At 42.6% G+C, this 12,016-nt stretch overlaps 1 protein-coding gene across 3 annotated transcripts in view; it reads right to left on the bottom strand.

Annotated features, from left to right (window-relative positions):
- Positions 1 to 473: 473 nt before the first annotated feature.
- PRDM6 (PR/SET domain 6) overlaps positions 474 to 12,016 on the bottom strand; it is a 100,793-nt gene continuing 89,250 nt past the window's right edge. For 2 of the 3 annotated variants that reach the window (XM_082380709.1, XM_082380710.1), the window contains 2 exons: positions 10,100 to 10,276; positions 474 to 3,409 (listed from right to left, as the gene is read on the bottom strand). In XM_082380709.1, coding sequence (XP_082236835.1) covers positions 3,295 to 3,409; positions 10,100 to 10,276 — 292 coding nt within the window. In that variant the 3' untranslated portion in view covers positions 474 to 3,294. The remainder of the gene's footprint in view (positions 3,410 to 10,099; positions 10,277 to 12,016) is intronic. The other variant, XM_082380711.1, reaches the window with a different exon arrangement.

Genomic DNA, 12,016 nt, shown 5'->3' with positions numbered 1-12,016 from the left:
ACAAGATTTAGTTTTATAGTTTTAACTATCCACACAACTCTATAAAAGCATATCTCCTCCAAAAAAAAGTCATTTTAAAAGATAAAGACAACCAAAACGCAAAGCTTATCTTAAAAATATTTATGCACATTTCCTGGGGAAAATATTCAGCTTTACCTAAAGTTACTGAGATTTTTCTAGAAATATGATGTCTGCACACCCACCTGGAATCACCCCCATTAGCTTAGGCTCTTAGCTAGACAAACTGGCATGTGCTAGGATGGCATGTCTTATTCTGGGGGAAAAAAAAAAAAAAAAATTCAGTCCCCACTGATAGAAAGGGGCAAAAAAGGATTGCTCCAAAAGCCAAACACTGATTCAGCTCTTAGAGTCTCCCTTTCTCATCTTAGATATCCTCCCCTCTCCTCAATGACTCAGAGTTTTTCTTTTTTTCTTTTTATACCATGATTAATTAGGAAGTTGCTAATAAAGAAAACCGACAGATCTTGATGACTGCAGTGTTTACCACCCATTTGCAGTGTCCCTAGGAAATATCTGTCAATTTTAAATAGAAAAGGCTAAAGCAATTGTTGGGAGGTTTTAAGGAGAACCGCCCCCCGCCTCCAGCTTCAATTAAGAGCATTTGGGACCCAAGCGATGGCGGTACCCGCTTCAGGGCTCCAAGTCAATTGGCAGGTATAGGCCTATCTTACCAGTAGACTGATGGCCAAGGCCAGTCTGCTATAAGTCAGCAATGGCTCAGCAATGTGAAAATTTTGAATGTCCCCAATTTTCTATCTGTTCAGTAGCAAATATTTTCAGACCAAATTTGGTAGAAAAGACATGCTAAAAGTTTCCCTTACAAATAAAGGAGAAAAAGGGACTTAAATGAGCAGAAGACTAGAAGAATCTTTCAGTATAGAGGTTACCGCCATATTAAGTGGGACTTTGTGATCAGTTGGCAAAGCCACTAGAGTGGTAGAGACCATTGTTCTGGAGACTCTGCCCACGCGGGGTATCAAGGGAGGAGTGAAGGCTTCTCATACTCGCGTGGGAGCTCACGAGCACAGGGTGGGATGCGCGGCGTAAAACTGTGAAATGAGGCAAAAGGCAGAACTGGTTTTTCTCACTGAAAACAGTATTAGAAACATACAGATGAGTCCCTTATCATTTTGAAAAAGTACAACCAAATGTTTCAACTTGAATAAATGCAGCAGCTTGCTCATCTGTATAGCCAGTCTGTCACTTTCGTGCAGATTTGGGCAGCTACATATTCTTTCCACCCTTCTTGGGCAGATTTTTGCAGCTACATATTCTTTCCACCCTTCCCAATGGCTCACACTTTTGTCAAACGTCTCTATCACTTAGGGCAAGAAACTATAAAAGCACAACACATTCCAATCTACCAAAGAAAATATTTTCCATCAGAAACAGTTACACAGCAGCACAGATTGCTTACTACTTCCATGACAAGGAGACAGCAAGAAATGGGGGAAAATCCGAACGACTTCAGATTGGGCAACGGAGGTCAGAATTAGCCAGATTCCTCTGTGAGACATTATTTTGAGACATATATAAATAAGTTACAAACACAGTTAGTGAGGCCCCGTTTCACTCCATTTTAAATGTGGCAGATGGGTGCTAAGGGATGAGGAAGTGAAATGAAAAGAAGAGGAAGACTTCTGAGAACAAAATACATGACGGTAGATTAAACCAAACCACAGCTATCCTTGCCTTTCAGCGGCCAGTTCAGTTACGTGTCTCACATTTTTGCTAAGAGAAGACAATGGCAAGGCTAAAAAGACAAGGAGTTCCTTAAAGGGCTGTGTCCTGCTATCAGGTGACCAAGAAATCTACAAACAAGAGATGGCTGCTGGTAAGTGCTCTAAACTGTTCAGATTTACACCGGCCATCAAGGTAGACTCGGTCTTCGTGATGCTGCTGGGAGTGACCGGCTAATATGCAAGAGCCGTCAGTTCTTCCTGATGTGGGATTATTGTGTGGAATGCGACACAATTTGATTGAGCACCATTGCTGAATTGCCCAAAGGGTAGCTGAAGTGACACCCATTTTCCTGGCACTCAATCAAAGATCAGTGAAACTGTGTACATACTCCTTTCTCTTTCAGTGGATCGGTGTTGAAAGAAGAATATTATCAAGGGCCAGAGGGGATGAGAAGGTAACTCCTCTTGATAAAATTAGCTGTTCAGGGCGGTCTTTTCTAACCACAACCTCTCCGTGGCCCTTCCTCTCAAGGTTTCCTTGTCTGGGCTATTTTCACCTATTTTTGCAGAAATGCCCCACACTCAGGAGGGCCTCCCAGGCTTCCCCTGGAGGTACGAGGAAGGAAGATGAAAGTGCCTAGAATGGTCTTGACAGCGGGGCTTGGCACTGTTTTTGCTCACATATTCAACACTTTCATAGACACAACAAAAAATTACTGGAAGTCTAATACCTTATATTCAGCCTCATACTGAAGAACTTTATTTTCGTGTTTGTTTTTTTTTTTAAGCTAAAATGTTATTGAAAACAAACTTTTCTCACTAGCTGCTTCAGAACAATATACTGTATTATGAAGCTCCGTACATTTTAAATGTTTTTGAAATCTTGACAGGACACAGTAAGTCCCCATTTTTTTTTTTCCCCTTGAATTTTGAATTTTAAACCATCTTCTTCCACTTCCAGGCTCTTCTGCATCAAGACCAGGCTGCTGGACGGAAGGAGCCGTGAGAAAAGTGCATGAGAAATAGTAAGTGTGGAAAACACAGAAATGGAGCCCCCGTGGGGCTGAAGATGGCCTGGACTCAGCGAAGGCTCTGGCTCCCGAATCTGTGGTCCCTGCTGGGCAGCCTGAGGCAGGCCAGGCCAAACTGAAACAGCAGGAAGAGGGCTGTACAATGGGTCCCCTTGAATCATGCTACTAAAAAAGGTGCAACGAGAAACAAGTCCCTGTGCATTCTGAGTCACAACTGTGGGCAGAAGAACCCATCTGATTCCTCCCTTTGGTATTAAATAACAGTTTAAAAAAGCTTTTTAGAAACAAAGCAAATACACGGTGGGACTGGAAATGTGAGCCATCCCAGGTGAGTTGTCCACTGAAATGAGTCTCATCCCTAGTCATAAATAAATAATCTCTCTCCTGGTCTGACTTCCACGCCAGGATCAATATCTCTTAACATCTTACTTATTTTATTACTGCTTTTGGTTTTCCGGGACTGATTGAAAGTTGCTCAGAGGAAATCTTTGGTTTTGCTTAAGTGTCCGTGACATTTAATCATGACTTTCCTTGAAGTTTAATTCCAACCAGTCAATCAGTTAATCCACTTCGATTGATTCTGGGCTCTCGGTTATTGGCTTGCACTCATTGGGCATCCGCTGGTGTCGGCTCAGCTGGGTGGCCTGCGTGAAGCTCCTCTCACACCTCTCGCACCTGGTGGAGGCAAGACAGAAAATTGAGACCAGAGAGCGGGGCCTGCAGGTTGATGGACTTCCTCTCATCCTGCCTAATCAGAACAGACACTCCAAAGTGGCTTCAGATTTTACCGGCTCAAGAGGTTTAATTGGTGGCTCCTTCCAAGGCCTGGATGCCTGTGATGGGACAAAGCCCGGCTGACGCAGAACAGAGGGATCTGTCAATAGGCAGAGGGAAGGTGATTTCTCCAGAGAGCCCTGTCCTGCTGCAGCTCTGATCACTGTCAGTTCAAATAGATGAAGAACAAAAAGAGATTTTTAGGAGTGAGCCATCAAAGCAGCAGCTTGTCTGCAGTTTTCTGCTCCGTAACCCCAAAGAGAAATTGATGACAAATAGAATTTCACCTGCTGCTAATTTAAAATCGGGAATTCTACTCCCCTCAGCACAGCAGCCAGAGAGCCATCGTCTTTGAATTCGGAAACTGGAAGAAGCAGTGCATTCGTTTTCAGTGACTGTGGCGGGTGGGTGTGGGTGACCGCTTTGGGGCAAAAGCTAGAGTATCACAGCTCCAACAAAGTTAGGGTTAAAAAATGTTTGCACTGGGATAGGGGACTCAGAAAAACCCGAAATCAACCAATGTTTTGTGTGCTTCAAATTCACCTCTACAAGGTACAGCAATAAGAATGTACACGTGGGCCGTAATTAAGGGTTGGTGTGTCTGATAAGGAGAAAACGGGCATCGCACTTCAGGAATATCTCCTCCTCTCCTTAACTTAAAAAAAAAAAGCTAACCTAGAGACCCTGGGCCTAAGCCATCTTCCCTGTAACACACACCGACTAGCTTGATGGCTACACAACCTTCAAAACACACACACACACACACGCACACACGCACATTGCTGCAGCAGGCTGGGCACGGACAGTGGCTTCCCTGTCACTATTCCACTTGTCTGGGCCGCCTGGAGCACTGGCCAAGCACCCATCAGGGCACAGCAACCACCTCAGCGCTCCCCCTAATGTCCTCTCCTGAAACCTTAAAAGGAAAAGATATTCAGGAGAGCTGCAGACAGTTGTTCTTCTTTTAAATAGTGCAACCTTCGGCCTCAGGTCCCTGCACTAGTAGGGCGGTGGTAAAGCCATCAGAAGAAAATCCGCACACGCCCAATCAGATGCCACGTGCCCCACCACCCGGTAGGCAGCCTTGTCTTTTTCCTTTTGAGTAAATTATACAAAGTGCCTTGCCAGGGAAATAATTACCTATAAAAATAAAACACATCTATCCCAACTAGGGAGTCTTGCATATGTTTTACCGTTGGGAGGCTGGAGCTTGACTATCACGCTTGGATTTTTCAGGGCTCCTGCACCAGCTGAATGTGTCAGCATGAGGCAGTTGTGTTTCTGTCATTGTCTTTCAGGGGATATTTTTAGCAGCCTGTTCCACTGTTAAAAACTGCACTGTGATCTTGACAAATGTATAATGTCAGCTTTAATGTATCAGACCTATCAGCTCAATGAAAATAACTCAGAAGTATTGATCAGCTAATGATTTTTGGTGTATTCATTAACATCCATGGGCAGCTCATCCCCTCTCCAGAGCTCCTGAAGTGCTGATGACATGCTAGTGAATTGCTGATTGTTTATTAGAAAACTGATTAGTTCCTAGATTAGTGTGTCAAAATATACTACCTTTCACTGCTTGACAAACTTTCAAATTATTATATTCCTTTTCTAAAATTTTGAAGCTCTAGAATCAATTTCAAAGACAGCAGAATAGTTTCAAAAATTATAAGTTATGACTAGTTACCTAGGTCATGTTTTTGCACCTTTGATCTTGCGTATCAGAATATAAAGAATTCAGAAGTGGGAAGTGTAGTGCTTCGCATAAGGCAAATGTGTATGTCTATATGTAATATTAAACACCCAGATTGGGCAGAGACAGTAAGAGGGGAGTTAACATTTTTCTCCTGTGTTTGCCTAACTGCCTCACAGATATTTACACTCATGGAACCATGTGTTGTCATAGTCAGGAAATGTACTAAGTCTATAGGGCTCTCCTGAGATCATCACTGAAAAATCATCTCTAGGGCCATCTGCTCACCAACTGTGAGTAAAAACACATGCAGATGTGTAGAAAATTACCTTAACTTGGATCCTGTTCCTAGGAATTTCCCCTTCTTGAGGAAAGTGGGCTACTAGAAATAACACCTATGTGTGTTGGTAATTATAAGAATGTAATTTGTATAATTAAGGATGTAAAGAGAACTTGACATAAAAATATTTTTAAATAACGGGAGAGCCTCAGTTTTATGTTCATCATCTTTAATTTTAGAACAAAAATCCCTTCACAAATCATTTACATGGCTTAATGGAACACATCAGAAGGACAGACTCAATGCAAATACTTAGGTTCTGGCAGGTCAGAGCTGGACTTCAGCTGTGTTGGCACTGAATTAACCCTGAACTACAATCCCAGCCAAGTGACTGGCCATGGGCACCTCCAAGCCTGGATTTCATGTGGTTTAGCAGAATAAGAAAGAAAGAAAGAAAGATGCGGGTAATGATCCAGGAGACTAAAACTGCTCTGGCACCCAGGGTCTTCCTCTCAGTGCTGACGTCACAGCCTTTAAGGAAACATTGCAGGAACAGTGAAGTGGAAAGCCATCCAAATATCGCAGCAAAGAGAAATTCCCCAACTTTCTGCCAGTGTGGGCACCTTAATTAGACTTGAGTTCCTTTTAGATTTGAGATCATTCTTTACTTAATGTGATAGTTGACTGGCTTATAGGTACAGAGGGAGCTTAACAATTGTCATCTGAAACTGACAGATGTGCAAAATGATGTCAAGTTCTGTTCACAGAAAACCTACAGGAAGTTTTCTTTCTGGTCCTCTATAGCCTGTCACCAAATATTTCCTGAATTAAACCAAATTGCTTCGTACGTATGATGTGCTTAATGCATTTTACTGATGTGTTTTTTTGGTTTGCTTTGATTTTGCCTAGATCTTGTTAAAATATCAGATGCTCTTTGGAATATCCTTTGATTATTTTTTATACTAAGCCAAACTGTCTTCACTTAAGGCAAAAACTTAGTGGTATTTCCCCTGCTTCTAATGAAGAGGGAGAAAAGAAACTCTCCTATGGAAAGTCCTGGTCTTCCCAGGCGCAGGGCCCAGGCATCAAGCAGCTCACATGGACCCCGGGCAGAGCGGCCTCTCTGAGATCTTGAGAGATTATGTTTAGTAACAGAGAAGGAGGAGGGGTTCTCACTGTAAAGAGTAAGTTTGAGACTGACAACTTCCTTCCTTCCCTCCTTCCTTCTTTCCTCTTTTCGATAAAGTGCTTGGCAATTGCTGTGAGATGAAATGATGTCTTGATTTTGTTCCTTGTTCTCCACAACTTCCAGTCTCACAGTACAAACGGAAAGTACAAACTTCAATATGATCCTTTCATATGTGCTTTTCCTATGATCTCCTTCACCTTATAAATTCTGCATCCACAGCCTAGGTTAGCTGCTGACAAACCCATGATCTACCTAGAGCATGCGGGATGGAGTCTTTCAGTGGCATTTCAGCCAATCAGATTGTGAGACAAAGCCTGGAGTGAAACTCTCATCTCTTACTGCCAAATCTTCTCCAGGCTTCTTGTATGGCAATAATCTTGATCTGTCTTGAAAAATCACTTTTCAGCAGAAGATTTTAGAAGCTAGAAAAGGCTTTCCCCTGTTGTGGCCTGGGCCCTAAGAATCTTGCGAAGGCATCCCAGGCCCTGGGTGGGTAGGACAATGTGGGGACTGAGCCATTTGGGGCATGGGTTGTGTATCTTTACAAGATTCTTTTCTTTCTTTGCAACATTGTTTCAGCCAATACCCATTAGTTGAAGTAGTAAAATTAACCATTGTGGCAAAATCCATTTTTATTGACTAATCTGCAACAAACTTTTTTTGAATGTTTGTTTTATAGGCTTGTAAAAGGATATCCTCATAATATTTACAAATGTCCATGGGATGGATATCCATGAGCTATGGTTGGAAGATTCCCAAAATTCCCTTGGGGTAGTTCAATCCTGAATGATCTGGTTGTATACACTGAAGGATTTAGCTTTCCATTTCCTAGAAGACGTTTAAATCTTGCACTTATAAAATAAGCGTACACTCAGTTCTCCCCTGGCAATATGTTTAACATTTGATAAATTAAAAAAACAAACCCTACAGCATATGGCTATCTTAATATGAGAAGAAGCAGGAGGAACTAAAACAGGCGCAGTGAATCTAATCCAACCAACTCTGGTGTTTCCTTTTTTGTTTTTCCAGATGAAATTAGGTTATGGTCCCCAAAAATACTTTGAGAAAGGAAAAACATGCAAGCACCAAAGCCCTTCAAATATTAATCTGATGAATTAAAATTAAGTTAAAATGGCACCTCTATTGGAAACAGGACAAAAACAGGATGTTAAAGAAAAAAAACTGACTGGAGTCAACGAGGTTATACTTAAGTAACACCTTAACATTAATAGAAATCTATTTCCCATTCTGACCCTGAAACCTCTTCAATTAATTACTAAAATCTATTTACACAGCAACAAGATAAAAATCAATCTGATTCCTGGCACTGTATCCATCTGGCTACCCTCTCTAATATAAGGGGCCAGGAGGATTGTCAGTCCTCCTGCATCTCTGATTTTGAAGAGCTCTCTTGCTCAAAGGCACAGGGAATGTGCCATTGCCATCTTCTACATCTAGAACAGTGGTGAAACCAGAATCTGTGAACCCCCAAGGGCCTGGGGGAAATGACAAAGCCCACTGTGCAGACACAGACACCTGCCATAGGGAACTCGAGGACTGTGCTAACCTACCCGGCCCTTAAGGGTGGATTTAGAAAAAGGGCCCCTTGGGGCTATGGCAGCCCCAGAGGGCACAGCTTGGCTGGCGTAGTGCAGGCTGGATTTTTAGACCCCATACAGTGCCCTCAGCCAGATGCCTTTATGCAGTAAATAAGCCCCACCTGTGTACACAGACAAAAATTAAAACTTTTCATTATTAGTTAATATCATAAATTAAACCACAATGGAAAACAGTTAAGAATAATGAATAAAGGTAACTAATTCATGGGGGAGGTGGGTAAAGACGACAGCCTTTTGTGAGCCTCTCCCTCGCCTGGCAGACACCGAGGCAGGCAGGACCCAGACCAGCAGGACTCTGCCACCCCAAGCTGAGCCCAGCCTCAGGCCGAGCACCATGGCAACTGCATGCTACGCCAGCAGGTCCAGAGGGAAAAGCATGGGTAATGAGACTCTGGGAAGACTCCTTGGCTGAGACCAAGAAAGGAGATTCATCTCCTACTGCCTGAATCATTTCCTTTCTTGCTTGATCTTGTCCTACAGAAGGTAAATAGGCTGTTGTCCATGCCCTTTTCTTGTTCCTCCTTAATCAAGGAAAGTCATTATGGCAAATGAAGAAAGAGAGATATAAGAGGGTTGAACAAAAAAGAGTCTATCACACAGATAGTAAAATCTGCTCTGAGATGACCAACCACTCACACAAGCTGGCTCACCCTCCCAAGCCTTTCCATGTCCCACATGGGCTACCAGAAAGCCTCCTTTCCTTTGTATGTCTGGAAAACTCCTACTCATCTTTCAAAACACATCTTAAACATCATCTTCTCCAGATAGCATTGATTACTCCACTTCCATGCTACCCCGAAACACTGTACATACATGCCTTATTGTTTTTCACTTTTGCACCCTTCACCCTATGTGGTAATACTTGCTTATTAATTGGGCTTCCCCATAAACTATGAGGTCTTCAAAGACTAGGGGGCTGAGTTTCATTCACCTTTATATCTCTTGTGTCTAGCAGGGTGCCTAGTACAAAAGAAGATGTTCAATAAATATTTGCTGAATGAATGAACACATATATACATGAATGAATGAATGAGTGAGCGAGTGAATGAACAGACCATCTTGCAGGATTCAGATGTCCACCGTTTTCATGACTGTGCTATATCTAGAAAACATAGTCTCTCGCTCAGGTGCCCTTACCTTGCCAAAGCCCTTGGAATTCCGTTCTCTTTCCACATTCCCTGAATCCTCAAGGACTCAGACATGCCCTATGTTTGGTTTGGTTTTTCTTTTTTTCATTAACATGATAAGTCTGAGATCCGAAGGGCACGCTGAAAAGCTACCAATTGGCTGCTATAATAGATTCAACCCCCCCGCTTAACAAATATAAAAGAGGAGGAAATCGTTCATCAGAATCCTAAAGGGTTCACATTTCCCAAGAGACGATTCATTCAGCTGTCCTCGACTGTGGCCACCTTGCTGATGGTCAGGGGACTTGCTTGCTGATGGCCAGAGAAGGCATTCTGCATGCCTCCTAGCTCAAATTCTAGAAGCACAGACCCTCAGAAACCAGAAAGAATCTTAAAATTACTTACTCCTACTTCCTGATTTTACTGGTGAGAAAACAGACCACGAAGAACGTCTCACGTCCAAGGTTGCACAGCTCAACCCAGGATCAGTGTATACATTTCCTGACTTCATTTTCCCAGCATCGACCACTAAACAAGCGGGGCCCTTCTGCAGCCTGGACGCTGACTTTCTAAACAGCTTTCTCCACCAGCGGGCTGAGCCAGGCAGTGCTGGGGCCACCTTGTCTACCGGCTCTCGGGAAAGGCTCAGAGAAAGAAGGGGTACAGTGCGAGCCGCTACTTACTTGAAGGGCTTTTCTCCAGTGTGGGTTCGGATGTGGTTGTTGAGCGTGGTGGCCCCGGCAAAGGCACGACCACAGTAGCCACATTTGAAAGGCCGGTCACTGGAGTGAGTGACCACGTGGTTCCTCAGTTCTGAAGGCTGGGAAAAGGACTGGGAGCAGTGGCCGCATTGGTATGGTCTGAAACAAACGAAGACACTGCCTGGTCATTACGTTCCATGTCAGTCAGTAGACGTCAGCATCATGAGGCAAGGGCCAAAACGTTTTGGTGACGTTCTCTCAGTTTCTGGAACAAAGCATAGCGCTGGGGCTGCTAGGTTCTCATTACTATACGTGTTGCCACACGAACAAACTTAACAGAGCTGATGAGACCTGTTCATATTCCCCAAAGAATATTCCTTTCCAGTATTAGCCATACCATTTCAAGAACTCCTATTTCTTGTTTTGAGCCACCCCCGGGCAAATACTGGAGCGTTGAGAGTACAGGCTTGATGAAGCAGAATAGTACAAGAGAAGATATGTAATTGTCTCTCGTAATTCTGTGGCCCTTTAACTTTTCAAAGGGCTTTAACATCAATTATCTAGTTTAATCTTTACAATAATCCTCTCAGGGAAAGCAGATGTTATGATCTTTGTCAGTTCAGAAAAGTGAGGATAAACTGTCCTCCAAGGAAATAAGCTCTTGATGCCAAGGTCACTCTAGGGTGACTGGACCTTATTCTAAGTCCCAGGTAAAGATGCAGGCAAGTCAGCAAGCTGCATGTGTGTTTCAATAGATACTAGACTGACCTGGGGTCTGTCTGCAGCACATCCCCAACTTGGGGTTGTCTGATAGTGCACAGACCAACACAGGCGTGCACACAGATTTGTTTCTTTGTAAAAGAAATCCTGACTTCTACTTACTCTCTCCCCACCCCAACCTAAACTCATATTTATCCACTGGGTCTTTTTTCGTGAACTTCGGCTCCCCAGTTTAATCTGGTAGCAAGCAATGATTTATAGCAGCACAGAAATGACAGGATGTCACTATGTTTGCAGGAGGAGTACTGGGATGCAAAAGCAAATGGAAGGAAGTTGTGACAAATACCTGATAATTAGCAAGATTATCAGAGCGCATTCTTTTCAGCTCATGAGAAGGAAATCAATTTTTGGTTTTCATAAAATAAATTAAAATTCTGTCCTCTCTACAGAAGTTCTTCTGCTTACTTAAGCAGAATCTGGTGAGTGATATAAAACCTGGGGAGTTTTCCCTATTCGAGGCTATTTCATATCATTCCTTGACAGGGCTCTAATTTGTTTATCAAAATTTTTCTTGAGAAAATTAATAATCTGTCATGAGCGATATCAACAGAGCTCAGGAAGCCTTGGTTTGTGGGCTCAGACATTTCTGGCTGCGTTTAGAAAGCCAATGACAAAAGCAGACTTAATTGCTCTACCTTTAGCAAATGCATAAGCTCCAATGACCAGAAACCAAAATGAAGGGCTAGGAAACAATGGTGACCGAGCATGTACAACAATTCAATTACGTGCAAAATAAAGTGTACCCTCTCATTTGTCAAGTGAAGTGCTTAATTGTGGCTACTTGCCTCACTGAACACAAATACGATTATTTTACCAGCCTTCAGCGCACTGAGCACTGATTGTAGAATTTTTTAGCTTGATTAATAGTCTGGGATTGGTCAATAACTCAATACTATACAATTTTAATTACTTACATTTAGAAATCTATCTAACTGCTCTCAAACAAGTTTCAAAGAAATATATAAGAGTCCTTGGTAAGGACTTTATCAAACTTGACAAATTGCACATGCATTCTATTACAATCATGAAATAAAGCTTTGAAGCCATTAAAATCATATGTAGATGAAAATATCCTTTTGCCAAATTTATTCTTTGTAGTAACCATTAACCTTAAAGGGG

This window comes from Balaenoptera borealis, assembly GCF_965194805.1.
Source record: "Balaenoptera borealis genome assembly, chromosome: 2".
NCBI classification, from domain to species: domain Eukaryota; kingdom Metazoa; phylum Chordata; class Mammalia; order Artiodactyla; family Balaenopteridae; genus Balaenoptera; species Balaenoptera borealis.
The sequence above is the reverse complement of the archived record's forward strand: the minus strand, read 5'-3'. Positions and strand labels throughout refer to the sequence as shown.